The sequence below is a fragment of the Eptatretus burgeri genome, chromosome 13 (assembly GCF_056783735.1).
Source record: "Eptatretus burgeri isolate ZD-2024b chromosome 13, Ebu_testis_v1, whole genome shotgun sequence".
Classification (NCBI taxonomy): Eukaryota; Metazoa; Chordata; class Myxini; order Myxiniformes; family Myxinidae; genus Eptatretus; species Eptatretus burgeri.
In genome coordinates this window covers 80,146,468-80,174,026 of record NC_140973.1, presented here as the reverse complement: position 1 = coordinate 80,174,026, position 27,559 = coordinate 80,146,468, and the positions used below count along the sequence as shown (strand labels likewise).

Below are 27,559 nucleotides of genomic sequence, written 5' to 3'. Positions count from 1 at the left end.
TCATGGACCATGGACGTTCGCACGATCTGATCAAGGACATTGGCACGCACCATATTTGCACGTAACGCACTGACATTTGTCATATATTACAAGTATTGAACCTGATGAAGGCAACACTGTTTAAAAAACAAAACTTCCCGCATGAACACGCGCCGCATGCTTACATGTAATGACTCACCATTCCCAAATGTACCATGCTGGTATGCATGCTACCATGCCAACATGGAACATGATGTATATTGCTCAAATGTTGCTTACAAATCATGTGTGTACATGTACTCGCATGTACCATGCTCACGTATTTCACAAGTACGAAGCCCACACATGCATGTCCTGTACTAGACCCACACATGCATGTCCTGCACTAGACCCACACATGCATGTCCTGTAATAAGTCCATTCCCCTCCAAAATAGCCTGTGTTGTGTCGGGAGTTCTAGGATTGTGACACACATGCACTTGTGAACCCAATGGTGTTCTCCTTGTGCGAAGTTTCTTTTTCCTAACCCTAACAGCTTGGTATTTATTTCTTTGTTGCAGGCAAGCGTATCACAAAAGAGTCCAGACTCATCGGTAAGGCAATAAATTTGATCGCATCATATAGAAGGTCTCACTGGGCCGTTAACTGCTAAAACTGTGTAACGCTGTGTTGAGTAGAGTTGACGTTTCATGAATGTTGTTCGAGTTTTGAAATGACCCTCGATGTACACGTTCGAGCACCTCCCCTACTCTACCAACAGGTATCGCCGAAGTCTCCAAAAGGCTCCTTCAGATCGAGACGCTTCTCTTAGTAAGTCCCCCCCCCCCCGCCTCTGTTGTTGGCATGACATTCGGTTGTTGAGTAGAAGGTCCCAGATCGATTCCTGTGGCTAGAGTTTTCCTAAGGGAATTGTAGTGGTCAGCGTGATGCCAATGGCCTAGCAAGCTGTATCGAGCCTGAGATTTCATTTGTTTGCTGTCGAGGTCTAGCCCGAAACACACTGTCCTCCAGCACGGCGCTTGAGCAGATCATGGATGGGGGCAGCGAGACGGATCTCACGTACATCACCGAACGCATCATCTCGGTTTCCTTCCCATCGACCGTGGCCGAGTCGAGCTTTGCGGGGGCTCTGAAAGAGGTCGAGCGGATGCTGACGTACAAGCACAACGACAATTACCTGGTGAGCGTGTTGTCTCGAACCCTTGTACATGGACACATTACAGACATTAGCCAATTGCTTTTGATTGTCCCCAGAGTCGGCTTTGTATCTGGTCAGTCGGGCTCAGTAATTACGTCAAATACAACCTTCAGTGAACGTAAGGATTTCTCAGCCAGGGGCTGGCTCGATGTATCGAAAATTTGTGATAAATAATCAAGGAATAGTAATCCTAAATATTTATATAGCACTCCTCATACGGACCCATCGGGGAGCACTTTATGGGAGGTCGGAAGTAAGTTGCTTGAAAAATAGAAATTTGTTCGATAAATAAATACACCATTGTTTAATGTGCCACGTATTTCAATGCCCGCTTCATTCCCGTTTGTTTCTTTCGTTCGTTCATATTGTGTCCAAGGTGAGCTTTTTCCTTTTATTTTATTCACAAGACAGGGGAAGGCTCGAGCCCAAGCACCAAGAGGGAGTCCCCTGGGTGAAAAACGCAGAGAAAGAAAGATAGATGAGAAAATATAATCCGGATGGGGGTGTCGCGGATGATTGATCCACAGTAAAATATTGAGAGGACGAGGGGCTTCAGGGAACTTTGCAGACAAACAATTATAAGGAGCTTTCCAGATGGCACCGACAGTGCAAACTAGTGGCCTTGAAAGAGCTTCGTGGAATCTCGTGCTCAGTGTGGCTCCAGTAGTGAACTGGCAGAGAAGGGGGCCTAACATTATGTGCCAGATGATGAGGCAACCTCCCAGGGAACTGCACCCAGGTTCAGGCGTCTAGTTTTGTGGTGGCATGCCTTTTGGAGCACCAACTCCAGCACTGCAGAACCAGGAACGCACGCATAAGGCAGAGAGAACCCCCCCCCCCCAATTCCGGTAACACACCCCAAGAGCTTGCAACTGGACCAATATTCCACTGAAGGGATAGGTAGTGGTACTGTCTTGGGCGGCTCGAGCAGCATACATCTTGATTCATAAAAATACAGTGATTCGGACGGGAGGCAACAACATCAATGCCAAGTGAATCTTTGACACTTTTGACCATTTCCTGATATATTGAGAGGAGAATGTGTAAAGTTTTTCATGCCTGCCTTGCTCGTAGTTTGTAAACCATTCAAAAGCAAATTTACAAATCGTCCTTCGATACTTCCCCTGTTTTTACAAGGTTCATCTGGTTCGTTCAGTATGATGTCAATTTGTCCCTCAATACAAGTGGGATTTCTGATGCAGGGTCTATGATGTTGTCGCAATTGTTAATCGTACGACGGTGGAACCAAAAATGAAGGCACAAGGCGGTGCTTTTGCTCTCGCGTATCCTGGTGAAACGAAGTGGAATCCGTCCGCTGATATGTCTCAGAAAACTGGTGAAAGCAAAAGGACTTGGGAGACGAGTTTCGATAAAATAATTACAAAAGGTTCTCCTTATTTAAATTTAGTTGTGGGAATTTAATTCAAACTTTGATTTGATGAGAATTTAGAGGACGATGGTTTTGATTAGCTTTGTATTCAGAAATACCAAATTAACAGAAGCTGCGTTGAATCGACATCTCACGAGCTCAAACTGATGATTTCATTCATTCGTCTTATTACCTCTGCCACTGAAGGTGGACGGAGGTGATGTTTTCACCCCTTTCTGTCTGTTTGTTTGTTATGACCAAAAATTGAAAATTTTCATCAAATGCCGCTCTGTCTTGTTTGTTTGTTTGTATATGTTTGTCTGTGAGTGTGATAACTCGCGAACCCTTTCAGCTCTCTTCGTCAAACTTTACCAAAGCATTACCAAGGACAAAAGTGAGGCTGTCAATGTTTTTTTTGCCTATAAATGTCACGGGTCAAGGTGACAGTGACTTCATTTGCATGATTTTAGTTATACCTGTCAGGCTACTTACCTGATGCCTTCTTGTATGTCTGTCTGTCTGTCTGTCTGTCTGTCTGTCTGTCTGTGAACAGGATATCTCAAAAAAGTTGTGAACGGATTTGGACGAAAATTGGTGGAGAGGTTGGGTGTGTATCAAGGCCGAAATGGTTTGATTTTGGTAAAGATCTGGATCCGGATAGTAGGATTTTCAAAAGTGATTCTTCACCATTAAGAGGTAGGGCCAAAAACAATATATAACATGATATCTCAAAACGTTATGGACCAATTCAGACAAAACATAATGGACAGGTTGAGAATGTGACAAGGACGACTTGATTCAATTTTTGGGAAAATCCAAATCTGGAAACGAATCCAGATATGAGAATTAAAAAATTTTTTTAATGATTCTTCCCATTGAGGGATTGGGCCAAGAATGATATATAGCACGATATTTCAAAACGTTGTGGACGAGATATGACAAAACTGGGTGGATAAGTTGGTTCGGTGACGAGAACAAGGTGATTCGATTTTGGTGAAGATCCCAATCCAGATCCGGCCCATCAGTGGGATACAAAACGTAAACTGTTCAGTCTGGCGGAGGTGTGTGCTCTACCGAGTATCATTCTACTTCATACCTGTGCTGGTTAGTAATTGATTAACAATTATACTCTGGAGGATTGTGTCCCACCAGGCATTGGTTTTGGACCATCCTTATGATTGGTCTACATCAATGACCTCTCTGCTTCCCTTGATAATCCCTGTGTGCAATTTTGCAGATGACCGCAACCTGTGAAGAAAAGTCAACCACATTTCTGAGAAGCAGGCTGCTATACCCTCCATCTCTGCAGATCTGGGCGAAACAAGTTATTTGTCATACCTGGAGCATGTCTTTCGATGAAGGAATGTCCCTTGTTTGTACTCTGTCCCTCTTGCAAGGATTGGCTTTCAACCCTCCCAGTCTTTCTGGCCAACACCGAGAAGAGGTGTAATCCATGGAGCTCCAAGACTTCACAATCGGTGACAATCTGTCTGTGGTGGACCACTTTGCCAAACTGGCCGCTAAGGCAAAAACTGATCCCATCATATTTTCCGCAAAGCTAAATCCATTTTTGAGCCTCTCAGACCTCTCTGCATTGTATAAGGGCTTCATTGGAAATATTATGGAGTCGGGGTCCCAACTCAAGGCTGGTACCAGCTGCTTTCCATTTTGCTTTGGAGGCAGTCGAGCCCAAGGCTCTCCGCATTATTGGCATCTCTCAACAGGAGGCTGAGTTTCAAGGTCTGATTCTTTCCCAAGACAGGCATATTGATGGACTTTGTTTTTATCAACTCACTTTTGGCCTTGTTCCTTTTGTCCTCTCATCCCTCCATCCTCTCATATCCTGCCTGGGGTCACATAAGTTTTCCCAAAATCCCACAACTTGTTACTCTCCTGAATGCTAACCTCCATTCCTTCACCCCTCTTTTCCCTGATCTGTGAAACCGACAACCCCTATCTGTTGTTTTGCTTCTCTCCCCTTCAATCCTTCAAGAGTGCTGCCCATCATCACATTGTACTTTCGTCCACACTCATCCCTGTTCTCTTCTACTCTAACTGACCCCCTCCACGCATTTCCTTTCTGCCACCCATCCATCCACTTGTGTGACGTCTTTGTCTCCCTGTTGTCTTCCGATCCCCTGTCAATCTATGTATGAACTTGTTCTCCTATGTCATTGTGCTCCTCTGTGAGTCCAGCTTTTGAAAATAATTAATTAATTTAAACAAGTGCCAAGTGCTAGTGGGGTCCACATGCTATGTATGCCCCCCACTGTTCTCAAGACAACAAACAAAACAAATCTCCCACCCCATTTTCAACTCCCCCCCCCAACCTCTTTATTACCCCATGGAGCCTACACTATACTTCGACAGTTTTGTCATGATAAATTAAAGCAGTTAAATAGATTATTCTCCCCCCTATTCCAAATCCCCTCATGAAATCTCAAAATCTACAAATATAATATCTTCATTTTTTTCATCATAAATCCCCCATGGGGCTACCATTATTCACTGTGTAGCATTGCGGCCCATAGGGTTTACATAAATAGCTGGATCCCAATTCTGGAGAATCAACCGCCCCCTTACCTCTCCCCACACTCCTCCCCTCCCGCCCCTAGAATTACTACCACCTCGTGTTACTTTCAGTTGTCCCCCATTATGGGTGCCAAATTTGGTTGTAACCAATCACTCAAAACCATTAAAGATCGTCCCACCTCCTCTCACTCACCCCCCAAAATTGCCACCTCTCCCCCGAACCCCATGAAACTTCCCATGATAGCCCGATTTATGCCTCCTAAGTTTGGTGGCCCTACAATCTTCCATTATCAAGATATACAAGATACAAGGGAACGGACAGACACCAGACAGACAAACAAAATGGAATGTAACAATAAGGGCAGCTTTGTGGTTGTATTAGCTTTTCCTGATCCACCCCCGTAAGAAGGGAGTTGTCTGTCGGGCCACTCCAATAAGGGTGATGCGAGACTGCTTTGCAAACGTGCCACACATGGACGATGCACCGACAAAAAGGTTTCAGCAATCAGGTGATGAACAGTCATGGGTGACGAGGTACTGCTGAAAACAAAAGTCATCAAAATGACGTTTAATTACCTTTAACTAATCAGAACATTTCTGCAGTCAAGTTTAATGTGTCTGCTCAGCTCTTAGTAAACAAGTTAAAATTTTAGAGTTGAGAGATAGGGCCCGAGGGCTGTAAGAAGCCATGAAAAACCAACAAACACCACCAATAGCCTGCACTGAATAATTGCAATAGGACCACTGGACCTGTGGCTTATCTGGGCCCTGACATAATTTTGTAACCCAGATTTGGTGGCATTCTGACTGGTGGGTCTGGAGACGAAGATTTTTGAAGGAATTTAGGTGATATTTTTTCCAAACATTTACCGAGTCCACGATTTCGACAAACTTCCTGTCATGTGATCGGCCTTGCCTCCGCAATTTAACATCAGGACCCTGTCCTAATGTTGCAACTCAAATTTGGTAGCATTCTGAATGTGGGGTCTTGAGAAGAAGATTTTTGAAGGAATTCACATGATTTTCCCCAAATTTAACTGTCGGCCATGTTGACACACTTCCGGTCACGTGATTGGCATGGGGTAAAACCCACTCTGTGGGAGTACCTCCCGTGCAGCTGCCCTTCACAGGGCAGCTCACCGGATGACGGGATTCGGGCAAAGCCTTCGGGACCTCCACTCTTTGATGATAGGAGGGAAACCACGGGAGAACCTTCCCAGGTCAGATTGCGGTAGTATATGTCGGGGTGGTGCTGAGATGTCGTCCACCAGACGGCGGTCTCCTTGGGTTATCCTGAGGCGGTCCCTTGGAGTGGGTGCCCGGAATGTCCCATCCCAAAGAGAAGATGAACACCTGTCTCTGTTATCATCTGAGCTCAAGCGTTTGGACATCAGTATTGCAGCACTCTCTGAGGTTTGGAGACCAGATTGCGGCGAGTGGTTACATCGAATATTGATCTGGTTGCTCTGATGGTTACCATGCCCAAAGAGTTGCTGGAGCTGTCTCCAGCAAACTGACTATGAGGCGAGTGATCTCACCGTGAAGGACGCATTCTATGCCACGCTCGAGACTGTGGTTGATCACTGCACCAGGCGAGATACTCTTCTCATCTTGGGGGATTTCAATGCATCAACTGGAACTGATAGGGATGGTTATGAGACGTGTGTTGGTCCCCATGGGTCTGGAACTGTGAACCAGAATAGCACTTTCCAAGAAGTCATGGACTTAGGGTGGCTGGTTCATGGTATCATCACCCACAGACTCATCGCTGGACTTGGTATTCCAACGCTAGCAGTGTGGCAAAGGAGATTGACCATGTGCTCATTGATGGTCGCTGGAGGATGATCCAGAACTGCAGGGTCTATCGGAGTGCTCAGTTCCTCAATACTGACCACCGGCTTGTTGTAGCAACTCTGAAGTTGCAGATTAAAACCAGGCGAATGGTACCATCCCAGTCTAGGCTGGATGTTGGCAAGCTCAGGGATGAGAGAGTAGCTGATGAGTTTGTGAACAGGCTGAGTGGAGATTTGGGGGGTCTTGGTGCTTTTGGAGATCCTGAAGAGTTGTGGAGCGCCTTCAAGACCACCGTCCTTGATGTTGCCAGTGGATGTCTTGGAGTTCACCGAAGGGCAAAGAAGAATTTTGTCTCAAGGGACACTGGATACCATTGACCAGAGTCGCAGGGCCAGGCTGAATGGCAGAGCTGAGCTGTTCAGAGAGCTGAGGCGTAAAAATGAACGTGCACTAAGGGTGGACAAGGAGGTCAATATGCGAGGAATCTGTGAGGGGGTAGAGCATCACCTGTGGTCAAGTGATTCTCATCCTGCTTACAGGGGAATTCACCCATTGCGTTCATCCAATCCCGTCCCTCGGTGTACTGAGGTTAGAACAGAGGGAGGTGGGCTCTGAACAGAAGAGTCCGAAGTGAAGGCCCGTTGGGCCAGCTACTTTGAGCGGTTATACCAGGCTGATCCACCAGCTGTCGAGTTGGGTGTCAGGGGTGTTACTATCTCTACTGCTGACCCTCCAATCACCTGTGGTCCACCTTCGTTTGTGGAAACATAGACTGCGGTGGACCAGTTGAAATGGGGTAAAGCTCCAGGGATCTGTGGCATCCATGATGAACTTCTCAAGGCTGGTGGAAATGCTGCACTCATGTTGTTGCATGCAGTTCTGTGCTCTGCCTGGAATATAGGAATCATCCCAACTGACTGAAAGAGGGGCCTTGTTGTCCCTCTCTGGAAAGGGAAAGGTGGAAAGGAAAAGGAAAGGTGCCAAGACTGCAACAACTACTGCGGGATGAGGCTGCTCTCAGTGCCGGGTAAGGTCTTTACTCAGATAATTCTTGATAGGGTTCGCCACCATCTGCTTGAGCACCAGCGTCCAGAGCAGTCAGGCTTTACACCAAAGAGGTCAACGATTGACCAGATCCTTGCTCTTTGGGTCCTCACCGAATGCAGGCGAGAGTTTCGGCAGGGGCTGCTTGCAGCCTAGGTTGATCTCTGTAAAGCGTTCGATTCAGTGAATCGGGATGCCCCCTGGAGGATTCTTGGTCTTCGTGGGGGTGCCACCAAAACTGATCTATCTGATGTCTGAACTATACTGTGGTACTGAGAGTGCTGTGAGATGTGGTGATACCATCTCTGACTCATTTCCAGTTGTTACTGGAGTTCGTCAGGTGTGTGTCCTGGCCCCCGCACTTTTCAGCACTTGTATGGACTGGATTCTCAGGAGGATGTCTGAGAGATCAAGCTGCGGTGCATCTTTTGGGAATGTCAATATCTCTGACCTTGATTTTGCAGATGATGCAGTCATCTTTGCGGAGACTCTCGATATCCTTTTGGGGGGGCATGAGGTGCTGAATGAGGAGTCTGAGCCACTGGGATTACGGGTTTCCTGGGTCAAAACTAAGATGCAGGCTTTCAATGACATCTTGAATGCTGCTGTCCTGTCTGGACGTGTTTGTGGTGGGAATGTTGAGGTCACGAAGAGATTCACTTACCTTGGCAGTGATATTAATGTCTCTGCTGGCTGCAAGCCAGAGGTCAACAGATGTTTGGGTCAGGTCTGGGGAGTCATGGATTCATTGAATCATGGGGTGTGGCGCTGCCAGTACCTGTGCTTGAGGATGAAAGTCTGAGTCTTCAGGTCCTTGCTGCTTCCAGTCTTGCTAAATGGATGTGAGATTTGGACTCTGACCAGGGATCTGAGATGGACACTGAATTCCTTTGGTACCAGGTCTCTTTGGAGAATCCTTGGCTATCGCTGGTTGGACTTTGTGTCCAACGAGCGGTTGCTGAGAGAGACTCAAATGAGATTTGTTACCTGCATAAGTCCGTGAGTGTCAGCAGCGGTTGTATGGGCATGTGGCTCGTTTTCCTGATGCTGATCCTGCTCACCAGATTCTCTCAGCGAGGGAGCCTCGTGAATGGAGGATGCCAATGGACCGACCACGTGCCTCGTGGTTGCAGCAGGTTGATACGGCATCTCAAGGAGATGAGGATGGGCCAGGCATCTGCCTGGAGGATGGCCAGATGGAGGCCCCTGGAGTACCGGCGGAAAGTGGACCCAGCGACGTGCTGCTCATGTGCATGCTCCCATACCTGACCTGACCTGGCCTGATCGGCATGACCTCCACAATTTAACATCCCTACCCTAGCCTAATGTTGTTCAGGAAATTTGGTGGCACTCTGATTGGTGGGTCTGGAGAAGAAGATTTTGTAAGAAATTTACTAAGTCGGCCATTTTGTCCTACTTAAAGTCACGTGACGAGCAGTTTGGCCAGAGAAATTGAAATCGGAGACGGACAGATGGAAAGATGGTGCGCAATGACAATGCCTATTCCAATTCCAGATTAGCTAAAAAATAAAGTATGATCCCAAAGGTGTATGCACAGTTACATCCTAAAGAACCATGAGCATTTAAAATAATGCAAATTAATAAGGCAAGGATTACAAGTTTAAAAACGATTCAGGTCACAAATCATTGGAGGGAAGGCACAAAGTATCATGTGACAAAAATAAGAATTTCTTTCAACAAGCTTGAATGAGCTAAGATCCTCGTCCTCTTAATGATGACGTCATAACGAATATGACGTCATTGTGATGTATCAGGTTTGTGATAAATTATCTGTGCTAATGCCCGGCTTGATTCCCGCAAACAAAATTCAAACAGCTTGCCTAGTTTCGGAGATAATGGTACAGGCGGTTTCCATTAGCGGCGATATTATGACGTCAACTTTTTTCTCGGAAGAATTTCCAAAATCGGAGATGGTTACTGCCTGCGCGTGGGCTTTCTGCATATACGTGGCAAGTTTCACGAAGATCCGATGAAAACTCTGGGTTGTGAAACAAAAAATGTCAAAAAATAGGAATGACGTCATAAAAATTGATATGACGTCACAGTGATGTATCATATGTGCGGTGATTCATCTCTGCTAATGCCCTGCTTGATTCCCACAAACAGAATTCAAAAAGCTTGCCTAGTTTGAGATAATTTTTTCGGCGATTTCCATTAGCGGAGATATTTTGATGTCATAACTTTTTTTCTAGGAGGAATTTTCAAAATCGGAGGTGGTTCCTGTCTGCACAGGGTATTGTTACATATATATGCCAAGTTTCAGGAAGTTTCGATGAAAACTGTAGGCTGTGAAACAAAAAAGTCCACAAGAACAACAACGTGAGTGAGACTTGGAGATCCTCCACGAGGATCTAAAAATTTATTACAGTCAAGTGTAGTCAGTCAATATTGACTACACAAACCACAAAGGAAAAAAATAAAGTGGGAAAGGGGCTCGGCCTCTGGGAATAGAAGGCCTCAATTCCCAGTATACAGGCCATAAGAAAGAGTCCTCTGACTTTTTTTGGGAAAGTGTCACAAAAATGTTGGAAAACACAAGATCCGTTCCAATTTTTTTTTTTTGCAGTCGAGTGAAGTTAGTCACTTTTGACAATGTAAATTGAAAGGAAAAATATCAAAATCAGTGTTGATTAAGAAAAGTATGAGTGGGAATAGCTCGGCCTCAGCGTTAGAAAATTAAATATTCATATATCCAAGTCTTTTCAGTCCTATTCTTCCCTCCAGGGCTTCAAGAAAGCTGTTCGCCACTACCTCGGGTCATCTCCCCATCCATGCTCATAATGTCTTCGACCCCAAATGACCTCCATTCCCAAGCATTCTCTCCCTTTTTTTCAGGTTATTGTGCTCCCCCCTCCCATCCTTCTCCCTCACCTCTTTTTGTTTGTTCGTTGGTGGTTGATTTGTTCCTTTTGTTTTTCATCACCACTTTCCCCTTCCTCTTCCTTCTGTGTTTCATTCTCTTGTGTGCAGCTTGTTCACCCCATGTGTCCTCCTTCCTTCATTTTGTTCCCTTCCATTTTGCTTCAGTTCTTCCACGAGCCTCTATCATGTATACATTTTTAAAAATTATTTTTAGGAGGCATGTCAGAAGTCAAAATTGAATGTAATTCTATTAAATTGTGCAATTTTGGCACAAATCCCCCAGGATTCATGTTCAGTGAGTTTGGGCAAATAAAACGAGCATCATATTGAAGGGATTAGTAAAAATTAAAAAATGAATTTATCACCGAAAGTATAAAGAGCATCTCCAAAGGTCAGAGGTGAAAATGGCGCAAAATGCTGTTAAATGGGATTTCATGATTTGAGTGAGGTAGTCCCTTCGTAAATGAACATGTTGTCTTCTTTATTATGACTTTCTTCATCTCGATTCTAAATGCTGTTGTTCATTGTTTAGAAACAATAATATACTGCTGGTAAAAAAAATGTATGAAATCAATATTTCAAATGGAGCGTTACAAAATGAATCCACACATTGTTTGTTGTTCCTCTGTACACATGATATTTGCTGCACATGGTTAGAGATAGTGTTCTGTAGCACTGCGGTCCATTGGGTTATGAATAGTCAGACCTCTGTTGTCTGTTATAGAGATCCCCCTTCCTCCTCCCCACACCCCACCTAAAAGTACCACCCCCTTATTTTACTCCCCATTGTCCCCCATTGTGTGCACTACATTTTGTTGTGATCACATGAGCCTTTACAGGTATCTTCCCCCTTCCCTTGTCCCTTTTCCTTTCCTCCAACCACGACCCCCACGCTATCGCTACCCTGTATGACACCCCCCCCCCCAAGGGGCTCCTATTATAACAGCCAAGTTTGGTGGCCCTACAATATTCGGTTTTGAAGATGTACAAGATATAAGGGAACAAGGACAGACAAACAGATAAAATGGACAATGATGATTGATGATTGAAAGATGTTTGTTTACACAAACAATGGAATCGCACAATAGATCAGGTATCTATTTCATTGCACAATGGGTTTTATTTTTTTACACACGGTTAATTTTTGTCATCTTTCAGGTTTTTAACCTTTCTGAACGGAGGCAAGACCTGGTAAAGTTTAACCAGCACGTGAGTAAAAATTCACTTTGTATTGTTTTCGTTAAGAAAAAAAAAATCATTTCCATTGTTCCGTCGGGTTTTTCTCTGCGCGTTTGTCAACCGAGCATGCTTTTACAAATGGACACCTATTTAGGCTTAAAAGGGTTAACCAAACCCCAATGGGTTCACACAGTGATTGGTAAGTCTGTGGCCTGAAATGCAAGTGATTGACAAGTTATGTATAAAGTCAATGAATGGTATGAAGGGAAATTTTTATTTCTGAACATTTTCACTTCATTTTTGTCTCCATACTACTTTTTCCAATAAATGAACATCGTCAATGTACCATGTTCATTGCAGACAACTGGTGCTGCCAAAGCAGTTCTTTGGCAAGTGTGGTGCCTGGTGGTTTACCATTGCCTTCCCAGTCGTCAGTCAGGGCAAGAATTTGGATTATGTTCAGGGTGTCGGCAAAAACACTTCATCACGAAGGGCACTGTGGGATCTTTAACATCCACCAACTAATGCCCACGGATGGGACTCCCCGTTTTAACATCCATCCAAGGGACAGCACCCACGTTGATGCCTTGAAGACAGTTTATAGCTGGGTCGAGATTCAAACCGAAGCGAGACTGCTCTGAAGCAGGTGCACGTACCTCAAGGCTATCCTGCCAGTGCAATAGTTAATACTCAGGTGTGAATTAATGTTTACTTATTTAAACACATAAAATGCTGACAGGTGAATGCTTAAACTAGTCGACGTGCTGCTTTTGTTTTTTTTATTCTACAGTGAAGGGCTCACGTATGATTGATTCCAGGACAAATGTATTTGTTGATATCACTGTTTTCTTAATTGAAGAACAAGGTCATTCGTAGAACATGGACAGCGAGAATGGCATGCGGTAGAGCACATACCTCTGCCAGGCTGAACAGTTTATGTTTTGTATCCCACTGATAGGCCAGATCTGCATCAGGACCTGAACCAAAATCGAATCGGCTTGTTCTTGTCACCTACCCAACCTGTCCCACAAGTCATGTCCAAATCCGTCCATTAGTTTTTCAGATATCCTGATCAAAGACGGACAGACAAGCAAGTTTGAATGTACAACCTCCATCCACCTTCGGTGGCAGAGGTAAACATATAGCAGATGCGATTTTAAACTGGGTTCCCTCATCATGAGCCAGGGGGTTCTTAGGGAAACACTTGCTGGCCGACCTGAACATTTACTCTCCTTTTTTTTTCTCTACAAGAGTGAGGCTCATGGAAGAGCAAGGTTAAATTGACATTGTGGTAGTGGGACAACAACTTGGCACAAGGGAATAAACGAACAGGAACAGATGAGAGAGAAGGGGAGGAAGCATGAAATTAGCAAGTAAGATGGTCAGTTTCGGAAGGATTAATGGGGGTAATAAAGATCACGAGTTAGAATGGGGGAAGGATGACATGAGGTGGTGGAATAAAAGAGTTGTCGTGTGCAGTGAGCCTGGATTTTGGAACTTTAAGAGAGGATTACTGGAAGAATGCGTGCATCCCTTTAATGGTGGAGGGTCAGAGGAGTGAGAGTGCTTAGGGAGTGACATCAGAGAATAGGTGGTGGGAAATAGAGCTTATGCCAACTTTTTCTGTTTAAGTACATGTCCCTTGTCCACTCATTCTTCTCTGCGCTCTTGCCTATCTGTTGGCTTGATGGTACGTCCTTATTGTTTCTGTATGCTCTCCACACCCTTCTCCTGACCATAATTCCTTATTCTGCCAAGACACCCTCTGCACCCTTTTTCTGTTTGTTCATACTAATTATGCTTGTATACCCTGCAACCTTGTCCTGTTGTTCTGTCTGTACACCCCATGTACCCTTCTCCTATCCATGTGTACCTCTTTATTCTGCTTTTACTCCCTTTGAACCCTTGTTCTGCCTGTAAGTCCTTACTTATCATGCCTGACTGTTTGTTACTTGTCGTCTCTTAGCTGTGTTCCCTTGTGCTCCATCGTTGATATCTGCCTCAGCCAGTTTCATTCAGCTCTTCCATGAACCCCAATATCTAGAGAAATAAACAAGAAAAAGAGCAATCAGAGATTGCAGACCCTCGCCAGGACTTGTTTTGTGTGGTGTTTGTGTACTGGTGTGTTACGTAGTTAATAATAGAGATAACTGGAACTGCCATTTTATAACTGCTGGCATTGATGACCGGGTACCAAGATGTCCCGATTTGATCGGACACCTGACCCTGACCGATGACGTTTATTATGATTCAATTGAATTCAGAATGGGATTAAAATAAATTCAATTCAAATCAAATAGAAGACTAAATATGTCAGTAAAGTCCTGCTTTGGAGTCATCAGAAGGAACCTGAACAAGCAAAAAGAAAAGATGAAGTCATCAGGAGGAACCTGGATAGGATTTGGAGGTTCAACTGCTGCTACTCTACCATCAAACCCATCCAGGTGCAGCAAAGTGAGCCTTTTTCAATAAAAAAAGCCATATCAAAAAAATATATAAAATTCTAGCTGCCAGTCCAAGCGTCCGATGAGGTCGAAATTCAAAACCTATATTCCCCATCACTACTAGATCATAATTTTAAAAGTTTCACGTCGATTGATGAAGCAGTTCAAGAGAAATTATTTTTTTTAATGTCTTTGTTCACTCCAATATGGCTGCCAGCCCACGTGGCCTATCAATTATTCGTGAACACCCTGGTATCCCCAAGGGTTGGGGAACATGTGTGAAGTTTCCCCTTGATCTATCCAGCCATTCTGGAGAAGGTATTTAAAGATTTTAGGTTAAATCCAATATGGCTGCCAAACCATGTGACCTATGACATCATAGGTGGGAACGTTTTGTTCCTCATGGAAATGTGGTCATAGCTGTAAAGTTTCACCTCAATCTGTTCAGTCATTTCAGAGAAGAAAACTTTTGAAGGTTTTTTTTTTTAAAACGGTTGCCGAACCACATGACTGATGATGTCATCAATTTTTCTCTGTTGACCAATTTATCACAAGATGACCCTCAAAGATTTTAATACTGATCGGATGTAGCATTCTACGTATGCAGTTTTGACATTGTATAACAATTACGCTTATTCCCCGTGTGGAGTACTTGCCAGGTACCAAGTTTCATTTTTTTCCTTGGTTCGGTTTCGGAGATACAGAAGTCCAAAGTTTTATCTTTTTCCCCAACATGGATGCCACAGCACGTGATCTATGACATCATAAGTATCATTAAAACATTCCTCATGAGTAGTCACTCTTATGGTGAAAATTTTGTGTCAATCTGACAAGCGGTTGCAGAGAAAAGTCATACTCACGTTCTGTGCGGACAAACAAACAAATAAGCAGTCATAGACTGGTACTTACGAAATCGTCAACTTGACCTTTGACCAATTTTGACCAAAATCGAATCAGCGCTCACCATCACCCTCCTGAATCACGTGGTGTAATTTGACATTGGTAGCTTCTTCTGTTCTCGAGTTATCATGTTTTGGATGTTTGACCTCACTGTGACCTTGACCGTTGACCGTTTTGACCAAAATCTAATCAGCGCTTGCCATCACCCTCCTGAACCACCTGGTGTAATTTGACATTGGTAGCTTCTTCCGTTCTCGAGTTATAACTTTTTTTTGGATGTTTGACCTCACTGTAACCTTGACCTTTGACCGATTTTGACCAAAATCTAATCAGCGCGAGCCATCACCCTCCTGAATCACGTGGTGTAATTTGACATTGGTAGCTTCTTCCATTCTCGAGTTATCGTGCCTACAAACAAACACACAAACACACACAAACAAACACACAAACAGAGGATGGAAGTGATCAATATACTTGAGAAATCTTTAGATTTCGTAAGTAACAAGCAGTCATAGACTGGTACTTACGAAATCGTCAACTTTACCTCTGACCTTGTCAAATAAAAGCTGTCTCTAGAGAAGGGAGCGACGCAAACCACAAGTTTCTACGATGATTCTGTACCAAACCATCAAAAATCGAATATTTGACCAAATTGTGACCTTGACCTTTGATCAATTTTGACCAAAATCTAATCAGCGCTAGCCATCACCCTCCTGCATCACGTGGTGTAATTTGACATTGGTAGCTTCTTCCGTTCTCGAGTTACCACGGATTAATGTAACGTAAAGGTCACACTCGATGGACTCCCAACTCGAAATGACGCCGGGGCGAGCGCGATGACGTCAGCGCGCACACGCAAAACCTTAACGTAACTCAACGACGCGTTTGCTCGAGCGCGCTGCGCCACGTGACGAGCCGTGACGCGTCGAGTGAAATATTTTTTTATACAATCTTAAAACGTCTCCAAAACATCCGATTTTTACCAGAATTTCGACAACCGAGTGTTAAGCGTCCTAAGTGATCGCAAAAACCAAAGACAAAATTAAAATCGAAGTTAAAACGAACTCGTAACGTCGAGCGAAGCAAAATACTCCATTTCTCCACAGGAATTTACGGAATTTTTTAATAATATTTTTTATTGTTTTTAAAACAGCCGCAACTCAACGAATTTATTCCGCCGAACTTTTTTCCGCCGAACTCGACAAATTCCACCGAACTTACCTCGATCTTCCAAACTCACGCTCCGTCAACAATACCTGTGGTAACTTTTCTCGAGTTATCATGTTTTGGATGTTTGACCTCACTGTGACCTTGACCTTTGACCGATTTTGACCGAAATCTAATCAGCGCGAGCCACCACCCTCCTGAATCACGTGGTGTAATTTGACATTGGTAGCTTCTTCCCTTCTCGAGTTATAACTTTTTTTTGGATGTTTGACCTCACTGTGACCTTGACCTTTGACCGACTGACTAAAATCTAATCAGCATGAGCCATCACCCTCCTGAATCGCGTGGTGTAATTTGACATTGGCAGCTTCTTCTGTTCTCGAGTTATCGTGCCTATAAACAAACAAACACACAAACAGAGGACGGAAGTGATCAATATTGTTACGTTTGAGGGGGGGTATGCATTCAAAGGGTAATTAGGATGTTTAATTAGGTATGCCATGCTGTTCGAGTTTACCAGGATCTCGATGTAATAAGTAGCAATTCAGTGGTAATAAGTTGTCTAGTAAATGTCCATTTCTTCAAGGGGGAAATGATAATTGTCATGTATTTAGATAGGGACACGGGATAGGGTAAGTGTGTCTGCGTAAACCCCTTTTAGTAGTCCCTGGAGGCTTGCCGTGACGTCACAGGACAGTGCTGCGGATGGCTCCGCCCCGTGATCATGCTTGGTGGAAGGTGACGGCGCAGGGCCAATAAAACGGCTCGATTGGAAGTGACGAGCACGGGAGGATAAAAAGGTTCTGTTCGGGGTCGAAAACGAAGAGGAAGAAGATCGCCTTGTTGAGCCTCGTGCCTCACCTCGGTTGGCTCTGGGGTTCTGCTGGCTCGGAGTACGGGGTTGAACGGCGGGCAGACCTGCCTCCCTCTCCTGCTCGCAATTTGGCGCCAGAACTGGTTCCCTGGCGGCTGTGAGCAGACTTGGGCCAAGACCAGGAGGTCAACAGCACCACGGTTTCTCCTGACCCCTGGCGAGAGCAAGGCCAGCTCGTCCAACGCCAATCCAGGGACTGTTGCGTCCACACCACGGGCCAGCCTGACCACCAGGACCAGCTACGTTGTGTGTGTGTGTGTGTGTGTGTGTGTGTGTGTGTGTGTGTGTGTGTGTGTGTGTGTGTGTGTGTGTGTGTGTGTGTGTGTGTGTGTGTGTGTACCTGGCGCCTTAGAGGGTTTGAGATTTGTATATTCATTGGAATTGTCTGTGTTTTCCCCACGCCCGAACCCACACCACCATCCCGTCGAATCGCCCCGGGTCCCTCTTCTTGCCAAGTCTTGTTATTTCTGGTTAGAGGAATAAACGTTATCAACTCAGTGAAAAGCGACTCGTGCCACCTTCCTCGTCCCGTTTGCGGTAGAGCGATTAGAACCGCCATCTTTGGGTTATAAATAAATAAACCGCCTCCATCGTTTCGGCTCATTCTACGTTAGCGGGACTGTTCAAGTCCCGTGGACGTCACAATATACTTAGGAAATCTTTAGATTTCGTAAGTAACAAACAAACAGGCCCAAATGCAATTCCCTCTCCTCTGGTGAGGGTAATAAATAGAATGTATTCAACTGTGGGTGCATTTCCCTTTTCCTGCTCAAAAATTATTTATTAATTTAATTGGAATGAATTTCCCCTGTTGATGCCGTGATGATCTCAATCTTTCCTATTCATGAGCGATTTCGTATTAAAGGTTGATTTTGAAAAACTACTTTTTACATTATTTACATTTATTACTTACGAAATCTAAAGATTTCGTAAGTATATTGATGACTTCCGTCGTGTGTGTGTGTGTGTGTGTGTGTGTGTGTGTGTGTGTGTGTGTGTGTGTGTGTGTGTGTGTGTGTGTGTGTGTGTGTGTGTGTGTTTGTTTGTGTGTGTTTGTTTGTGTGGGTTTGTTTGTGTGTGTTTGTTTGTGTGTGTGTTTGTTTGTGTGTGTGTTTGTTTGTAGGCACGATAACTCGAGAACGGAAGAAGCTACCAATGTCAAATTACACCACGTGATTCAGGAGGGTGATGGTTAGCGCTGATTAGATTTTGGTCAAAATCGGTCAAAGGTCAAGGTCACAGTGAGGTCAAACATTCGATTTCGATTTTTGATGGTTTGGTACAGAATCATCGCATAAACTTCTGGTTTGCGTCGCTACCTTCTCTCGAGACAGCTTTTATTAGACAAGGTCAGAGGTCAAGTTGACGATTTCGTAAGTACCAGTCTATGACTGCTTGTTTTCTTGTTTGTCTGGGTGATATCTCAGCCATCCTTTGAGCTAGGAAGCTGAAATTTGGCGACAAAAGTGAAGATGTGCTTTGGCAAAAATGCAATTTTTCAAGTTTTTTTTTGATGAATCATTTAATTGATTTATGAATTAATTATTATCGATTTATTAATTACTTATTTATTTCATTTCTCCCCTGGGCAATATCTCAGGCATCTTTTGAGCTCGGAAGCTGATATTTGGACATGACAGTGAACAAGTGATTTGGCTATAAAGGGTTTTTTGATTTTTTTTGATTAATTAATTAATTATTCATTTTACGATCAATTACTTATTTTTCAAAAAGTTAGATTCGGCTGAAACTGTAATTGTTTTGGTATGCTGTTAGCCAATTGATTAAGAAAGTAATTATTTTCCGATTATTATTCATTTCTTTTAATATGTAATTAATCAATGAATTATTGTACACCGCTCCCTCCCAATTCTGTCTCCAAGTGCTGCACAACGGCATCGCCGGGCCCCGAAGGCACTCCAGCAATGTCGTGTGCTGGAGGATTTGTTATTTATTTAGTTGGCATGGGGGTGAGGAGAGAGGAGATTGGTACCATACTCTGTGCAGAGAGTATGGTCCAGTCTTTAGTGGTCTCCTTGGCTATTGGGCACAATCCTGGATGGGTCGCCACTCTGACACAGGATACCAGCATGCTGGCACTCATTTTGCCGACCTCGGAAGGATGACAGGCCGAGTTAACCCCACCTGGTATTAATTCAACAGCTGAGCGGATTTGAACTCAGGATCCTAGGATCCAAAGCCCACTACCCTAACCATTAAGCCAACACCAGGCATGCATGGGGGTGGTGTACTTTGAATGTACCTATACTTGTTTTACTTTTTTGTTGCAGTTATCGTATTATTATTATTTTCATTTTTCACCTGTGTAGTTGTGAAATTTTATTTTATCCAAACATGTTAATTATAACCTTTTTTTTCCAAGCAATCATTGCTTTATTTTGTTGGAGCTTGTATGTAAGGCCACAGACTTTCTGATCAACCTTCATACTACCTATTTTTCTAACTGACAGAGTCCAAGAATCCCTGAATACCTTGAGATGTCTCATGGTAGGTGCTATTTTGTTGCTTTATTTTTTTAATTGTAAGCAGGTGGTGGATTTCACCTGGCCTGACCTGCATGCTCCACCATTGGATATGATCTGCAGCCTTTGCAAATCTGTTGACTCATGGCTGAACTCTCACCCGCAGCATGTCGTCGTAATCCAGAGCAAGGTCAGTGCTACTCATTTGTTTTGTAATTTTGTGTTTTAAGAACCACAAAGTCTCAAACCAAGCCATAGAGAGGTAACACACCAAACTATGAACCGAGTCTGCACTAGACAGATTGTTTGGGTCATAATTGTTTTGGTGTTTTCTTGGAAATGTTCAGGACATTTATCTGATTTTGAGTTCCCTTTATTCTTTGCACCATGTTAACAAGGCAATTTATTGATTTTCCTACTTTGGCCTTTGTTTTCACTTTGTGATTACTTATTTATATTTCATCGTTTACCATCTTCCGCCCAATTTATATGTGGTGACTATTCAAGTCGACAAGATTTACTTCTGGGTTTTATGGCTTTGGCAGTGCTGGTGGTGGTCAAACCACATGTGGTACCTTAGAGTCATTGGTTATCGCTAACTCTTAGATATTTTCACCATAGCTTCAGAAAGTTCTGTGATTCTGGACTCTTGCTGAAGGAAGTATGTAAAACTTTTCTTGATGGAAGGTAGCAATGCCATTATTTTGGTAGTAGACAGCTGCAATGAAGTTGATGCCATGAACATGGTAGTAGCTGGTATGTAATACATCTCTAATGTTTCTTGTTCTGCTAGGTCAGCTAGGACATCAATGCTGTGGTCTTGAGGGGTTCTTGAGAGAAAGTTGCACTTGGCATGTGCTGTGCCTTCAGTATTCTGCTGATAAACACATTGGCTTTTGCACCTATTTTCTGAGTAGCTTGGCTCTAAATAGAGCCTTTTGTGGTGTTGCTATTCTGCCAATTTGATGACATTTTGTATTCAAGAACACTTAACAGGTAGACCACAGGAATGTTGTCCACTTCCACCCATGATTACAATAAAATAATACTGCACAATATTACAGTAAAATTCTTATTGTAAATATGATTAACAGGAAACTCTTTTATAAACATGATTAACAGTAAAACTGATATTATGTAAAATGTGATTACTCATAAAACTCTTGTGTAAATATTGCAGCGTCAATGGCTCAACTAATGCCGAGCTCATTGCTGCGGGAGGTTCAAATCCCATGATGTTCAAAGTGGCTTAACTCCTGTGGAGACGTTCCAGATTAATGGTGGACAATGTGTGCGCGGGTCATTAAGAGAGACACAAGAACCTTGAAGCTTTTAAAACCAACAGGTTTATTCCTGAACCACAATAAAAAGAACCATGGATGACTGACTGGCAGAGGGATACGATGGCGGGGTCGTGGTGGGGAAGAAAGGGAGACACGGAATTGATAAGAAATAATTTTGTACAATGTGAATAAAAGCTGTGGCACCACTCACCAGACTCAGTCACTGACGGGTAACAGGGCCAAAAACTGGGGAACTCAGCATTGGTGGGAGCGGATAGAAGCATGGGTGCGGGGCAGCCACGAGCAGGTGATAAGGAGGGGTGAGGAGGACGACGACGAGGTGAGCAGACGATGGGGAGACGAAGCACACTGGCAGGTCGACAAATGGGCACAGGGTGAAAGCAAGCAGATGAAATGGGCAGAGGCAGGTAGGCAGAACAACCCCCTCCGAGAAAGCTCTCCTCTGCACTCTTTTCTTCCCTCGAGTTTTTACATCAGTGTCAGATCCCTTCATGTCGTTTTCTCCTCAGACTCTCCGTCCTCTCAGACTTCCCCGTTCTCTTCAACATGTTCACCGTTTTCTTCAGACCTTCCAATCCTCTCTCTTGAACCCCGACACACCCAATCCGGTCCTCCCTCATCCTCTGGGGCAAGGAAAAACTCCACCCCCCCCCCAAGGTGATCCACGCTCCGTCCCTTGGGAGGCAACAAATGCTCCGTCCCTTGTTCTTGAGATGATCCAAGCTCCACCCCTGGAAAGATTCTATAGCTCTGCCCCATTTGCTTGCAATTTCTCCTGGCACCCCCGGTCAAGGTTGACACAGAGGTTCTATGCACAATTTCCTCAACCATTATCCCAAACTAACTATTACCATGCACCCTCTCCTGTATGGTGCACATTCAAACGAGACAATTCTTAAGCTAACGTTTACCTACTTATTACATACGTGGACTACCCATACGTGGACCATGCTATTCTATACATTTTCTATCTGGTCTATGGGAATATTTAATCCCCCCACCCCACCCCCACCCCATAAACAACAGTATGATCATGAGAAAAACTCTTATCTAATAAATAAGATTCATCAAATGTCTGTCTGTCCATCTGTCTGTCTGTCTGTCTGTACCGCTGGACTGACCACCACCGAATTTGGCACACAGCCCAAGTCTGATCCGGTGATTGTTCTCAAGGTATTTTCATCCATCACCTGAGCCTTTAAAGATCACTTTTCTGGCTTTTTCATTTATATGCAATCTCATTCGTTAACAGATATCACGTGACATATAACACGGCCAAAGGCCAACACACCCAATTAGTCAAGCTGTGTCTTCCACCCATTGGCTCACTGCGCAGCTCGCCTGACTCCACGCTCAATTGGAACCTAACTAACTAAATAATACGTTCACCCACCACCACATTTGGCACACAGACCAAGTCTGACCTGGGGATTGTCCTATAGGTATTTTCATCCACAACTTCAGCATTTAAAGACCACCAAAGACCCCTAAAATCCCCCCCCCCCGATAAATGCTATTTACATGCCTCAGAGATTAGATTACATGCTTGAGAGAAGACTTTTTACATGTTTGGGAGATAAGTCCCTTTAAGATTCTGAAAAACTAAATACCCAAAAGACCCTCAAGACCATTGAATTCCCCAAACGCCATTAAGACCCTTTAAAACCCTGAATACCCCCAAATACCATTAAGATCCAAAAGATCCCCAAGACAGTTTCAGACCCCGAAGATCCTTGAGGACCTGAAGACCCTTTAAGATCCTTGTCTTCTGAAGGCCCTCAATACCCCAAAGACCCTTTAGAGCTGAAAAACCTCAAATGCCCTTAAGACCTCAAAGACCCATAAGACCTCAAAACACCATAAGACTTTTGAAGACCCTCAATACCCCCAAAACCCTTAAATAGACCCAAACTGGCACCGCCTCAACTCACTATATCTATAAATAAGATTCATCAGATATCTGTCTGTCTGTCTGTCTGTCTGTTCGCGTTTTTTGCAAAGACCACTGGGCCGACAACCACCAAATTTGGCTCACAGACCAAGTCCGACCTGGGGTTGTCCGAAGTATATTTTCATCCACAATCTCAGCCTTTAAAGACCCTAAGAACCATAAGACCTTTTTTTACATGCTTGAGAGCTTAGAATACATTCTTGAGAGAAGACTTTCTACATGTTTGGGAGACAAGACCCCTTAAGACCCCAAAGACCCTTAAGACAATTGAATTCCCCTAACACAATGAAGACACTTTAAAATCGCAAATACTCCAAAAAGACCCTTTGGACCCCAAAGACGGTTAAGATCCCTAACACTCTTGAAGAACCCCTAACACCCCAAACACCCTTTAAGACCCAAAAGTCTTTTGAAGGCCATTGAGACCCCCAAAATCCTTAAGACTTTGAAGACCCTTAAGAAATGTAAGATCCCAAAGACCTTGTAAGACCTCAAAGACCTGTAAGACCCTTAAGACCTTAAAGATCATTAAGACCTCAAAGACACATAAGACCCTTGAAGACCTGAAGACCCCTTTACCTACTGGTGTTCCCTTAAGAGCCCTTTACCCACTGGCATTGTGGCTCTCCTACCCCCTACACAGTTTCCCTCCCTCCACCCACTCCACCCCGTTGGTTCTCCTGCCCCCCAATCCACCTGCCCCATTCTCAGTCCTGCCGGCTCTCCTGCTTCTCCCACTTCTCATTACCCCTCCCTCCCACACCCAGGCAACGCCGGGTAACCCTGCTAGTTGTAAATATGATTAACAGCAAAACTCTCTGACTATTCTCAGAGAGCTGCCTCAATGCTGGTAAGTCTGGCATTTCTCTCAGGCAGATTGGCATGCAGGGATTGCAAGCAGCCATCTCTTCAGGACTGGCCTCCCATATCGACTGCTCCTGATGCTAACTCAGCCTGAGAATCCCATGGAAGGCAATCTCAGTGCATTGCAAGACGTCTGCAACAAGTGTGACTGTCCACTCTCAGGAGAACCAGAAAACATCTTTCCAGCCTCAACAATGAACTTTCATATTTGTTTCCCTCCTCTAAACGCTGTTGGCACCTTGGTAAAGTGTCTCTGGTGTAAACTCTCCTTCCATCCCTTCCCTCACGTTAAATGGCACCACAGCCGAATCGGCTCGTGAAAAAGCCGAATGCCTCAATTCTATGTTTACTTCCAAATCTTGTGTCCCCAACTCCTCACTGTCAGGACCCATCCTTCCCTGTCATACCCAACTGTACTTAGACTCTCTCTTTTGCACCTGAGAAGGTGGAGAAGGTTCTTTCAATCCTCGACTGACTCTGCTACTGGACCAGACGACATCGGCTCAAATGTCCTAAAAACCTGCTCTGCTGCCCTTGCACATCCTCTCTCTGCCCTTTTCACTCTGTCATTTGTGCTAGGTCAGCTTCCATCAGCTTGGAAATCTGCCAACATCACTACACTACATCAAAAGGTGCAAAAACTGATCCCCTCAACTACAGACCTATTAGCTTGCTTCCAATCATCAGCAAGGTCATGGAATCCATCATTGCAGTTTATATGAATCCTTCCTTTTCTCCAACAACCACATTTCAGATCAACAATTTGGTTTCAGACCAGGTCACTCCACCTTTGACATGATGCTTCTGCTCACCCATCAATGAATGGAGGTCCTCATGATCACACATGAGATCAGGGCCATCTCTCTACATATCTCGAACTTTTGATAAAGTCTGGCATCCTGCCTTACTCTCCAAACTCTCTGCCTATGGCATCCAAGTTCAACTCCACACATGGCTTCCTGACTTCCTCTACTCTCGTAGCCAACGTGGGGCTCTCAACAGAACCCTTTCTCCTCTTCTTGTCAAGGCTGGAGCACCCCAAAGCAGTGTTCTTGGCCCAATCATATTCCTGATATTCATCAATGATCTCTCTGACCCTGGAAAATCTTCTTCGTCTATTTACTGATGACTGTACCCTCTGCCGTGACATCCTTCTCCTTCAGACAGGCAGGCTACAGCTTCTTCCCTCTCTTCCAACTTTGACAAAAATCACAAGCTGGTAAAACACTTGGAATATCTTTCAATCCTGAAAAATCTGACACTCTCATGATCTCTCTTAAAGGACCGTCTGGCAAACCCTCCTATTTGGCAAACTGCTTTCTAACATTTCCGTCTGTCAATTTTTTTTTTTTTTTAAACAATCCTCTCAAGGAAGACAAGTCATTCAAACTCCTGGGTCTCACTATCAGCAATAATCTTTCTTGGACACACCACATTTCAAATTTGGCCTCCAAAGTCAGCTGCCAACGGAGTATCCTTCCTTGTACAAAGTCCTTCCTCAGTACACCTCAACTCCTATTCACCAACAAGGCCTTCATTTGCAGCTTGATGGAGTACTGCTCTCCCCTTTGGGCTGGCTCCCCTGCCTCACATCTTGCTCAGTTTGATGCTGTGGAAACCAAGGCATGTGGCATTATTGGAATATGCCATGATGAAGTTGAGTCTATTGGCATACCACTTCACCATCACATACAGGTCAGTGTTCTCTCTGTCTTCTACCACCTCCCTTCTGGTCTTGCATCCTCTGCTCTTTCTGTGTTTTGTCCAACCCCCCCCCCCACCCCTTCCCCCCACGTTTCTGCATGTCACACACAGTCACAAACGTATGATTAACAGCAAAAAGTCACACATATATGATCAAAATAATATAGGATAAGTAGAAAGCATGCACATCAACCCCATTCTGGTGAAACTACTTAAAATCCAGAATCACTGCTCACCTCCACTCATTCGTTCCTCTTTTTTTCCCACCTGTGGAACCAACTTCCACATCCTCGTCAATCTCATTCTTCCCTCCAGTTCTTCGAGAAAACTGTTCACCACCAACTCAGATGATCCTCAATCCAAAACCTAGATCTTTTTAACAATCGGTAACCCCCCCCCCCAATCCCACCCCAATCCCTTCTCCTTCCAATTTTCCAGTTTTCCCTGCAGTTTCCTTCTGTATACATCTTGGTCACCCCATGCATCCTCTCCTGTCCCCCATTCCTCCCACACCCATTGGTTGTCCACCTCCTTCTATATTGGCCATCAGCTCTGCTGTTGGTATTTCCTCCCTCGCTGCTCTTCCTTTTGTCCTGTTGCGTTCAGTGCACTCGTACTAGCTATTCCACGAGCCTCGACTATGTATCCAAAAAATTATAGGAGTTTCAGCACGGTTAGTAAAACGAAATTGGTCTTTTGGTATTTTCTCTTATGATTGTAATGCTAATTTTCAGCTGTGAACGATTAGACAAATGAAAGATAACGGAGTGTTGAAGGTACTTTTGGAGCAATACAAAAGACACTGAAGATAGCCAACTACCCAAACACAAGGACCATGACATCATCTCTTTGAACTGATGCTTCCTATGCATTCGGGTGCTCAGTAGTTCACCAGTATCCACATAATTCAATGTTTGCGATCCTTATTCATGCAGGTGATTTGGGGTCAATGAGATGTGTTAAGGTGTTACATAATGTATGATCCACAAAGATTGGTGAAATTGTATTTCAGGGAAACAAAGGAAACACCGGGCTGGTTGTGGCATGTTACATGCACTACAGCAACATCTGTGCGAGGTAAAACAACACAAACACCGTTTATGCGTGATAACGCCATGGTGAGGATGTTCAATACGCATAGATCATCGTCTCATTGTGCAGAATTTATCGCTAACTACACGTTGACCATAATTTCCATGTGGGATTAACTGTTGAGTGCTCTTGTCCCATATTGATTTTTAACTCAGTTTGCGGAGAAGTGCGGTGTTGACCTCTTTTTAAGTAATTATTCCAAAATTGTGGAGTCGGTGGAAGTGGTAGAACATGTGGGGACAAGCGACCACGACATAGTAACTGGAGCTACATTGTTGAGATGTGAAGTTTGGGATGGTGGTGTAACTGTAAAGCTGATGAATTTTAGGAGGGCAAGCAAAATTGATTTGGGAGCTTTAGATTGGGTAAAGTTAATGAGTGGGCATTCTGCAAACGGAGCAAATGTTTCGGGTGTAAAGTAGTTTCAGATTCCAGTGAGGCAGAAAAAGAGCAGGTTAATTGAGCAAGGAGGTACACAGTGTAATAATTAAGATAAGCACAAGGCATTCATCAAGTACAAAATAATATGTCGAGAGTTCGACACCAGTATAGGAGGAAACACAGACGAGTTGAGAAAATACCTCTGCAGGCCAATAGGGAATATGAAAAGGACATAGCCAATAAGACTGAACATAACATCAAGGCAGTCTTTAAGAATATAAGAGGTAAAGGCTGCTAGTTGAGACGATTTATCATTCAGTTCCGTTCTGAGGTTAAAAGGTCGACAATGTTTACAATATTATAATCAGAGAACAGGATAAGATCTGGTATATACAGGAAGTTTAACTCTCAAATTGT

The 27,559-nt window shown here is 44.1% G+C and overlaps 1 protein-coding gene across 7 annotated transcripts in view; it reads left to right on the top strand.

Moving 5' to 3' along the window:
- The window catches only part of LOC147014893 (tensin-3-like), a 331,057-nt gene that overhangs the window by 151,527 nt on the left and 151,971 nt on the right, over window positions 1-27,559 (top strand). For 6 of the 7 annotated variants that reach the window (XM_085853316.1, XM_085853315.1, XM_085853314.1 and 3 more), the window contains 6 exons: window positions 540-572; window positions 740-789; window positions 991-1,159; window positions 11,958-12,008; window positions 19,914-20,036; window positions 26,682-26,746. In XM_085853316.1, the coding sequence (XP_085709442.1) occupies window positions 540-572; window positions 740-789; window positions 991-1,159; window positions 11,958-12,008; window positions 19,914-20,036; window positions 26,682-26,746 (491 nt within the window). Of the gene's footprint in view, window positions 1-539; window positions 573-739; window positions 790-962; window positions 1,160-11,957; window positions 12,009-19,913; window positions 20,037-26,681; window positions 26,747-27,559 lie in introns of all 7 variants that reach the window. The other variant, XM_085853319.1, reaches the window with a different exon arrangement.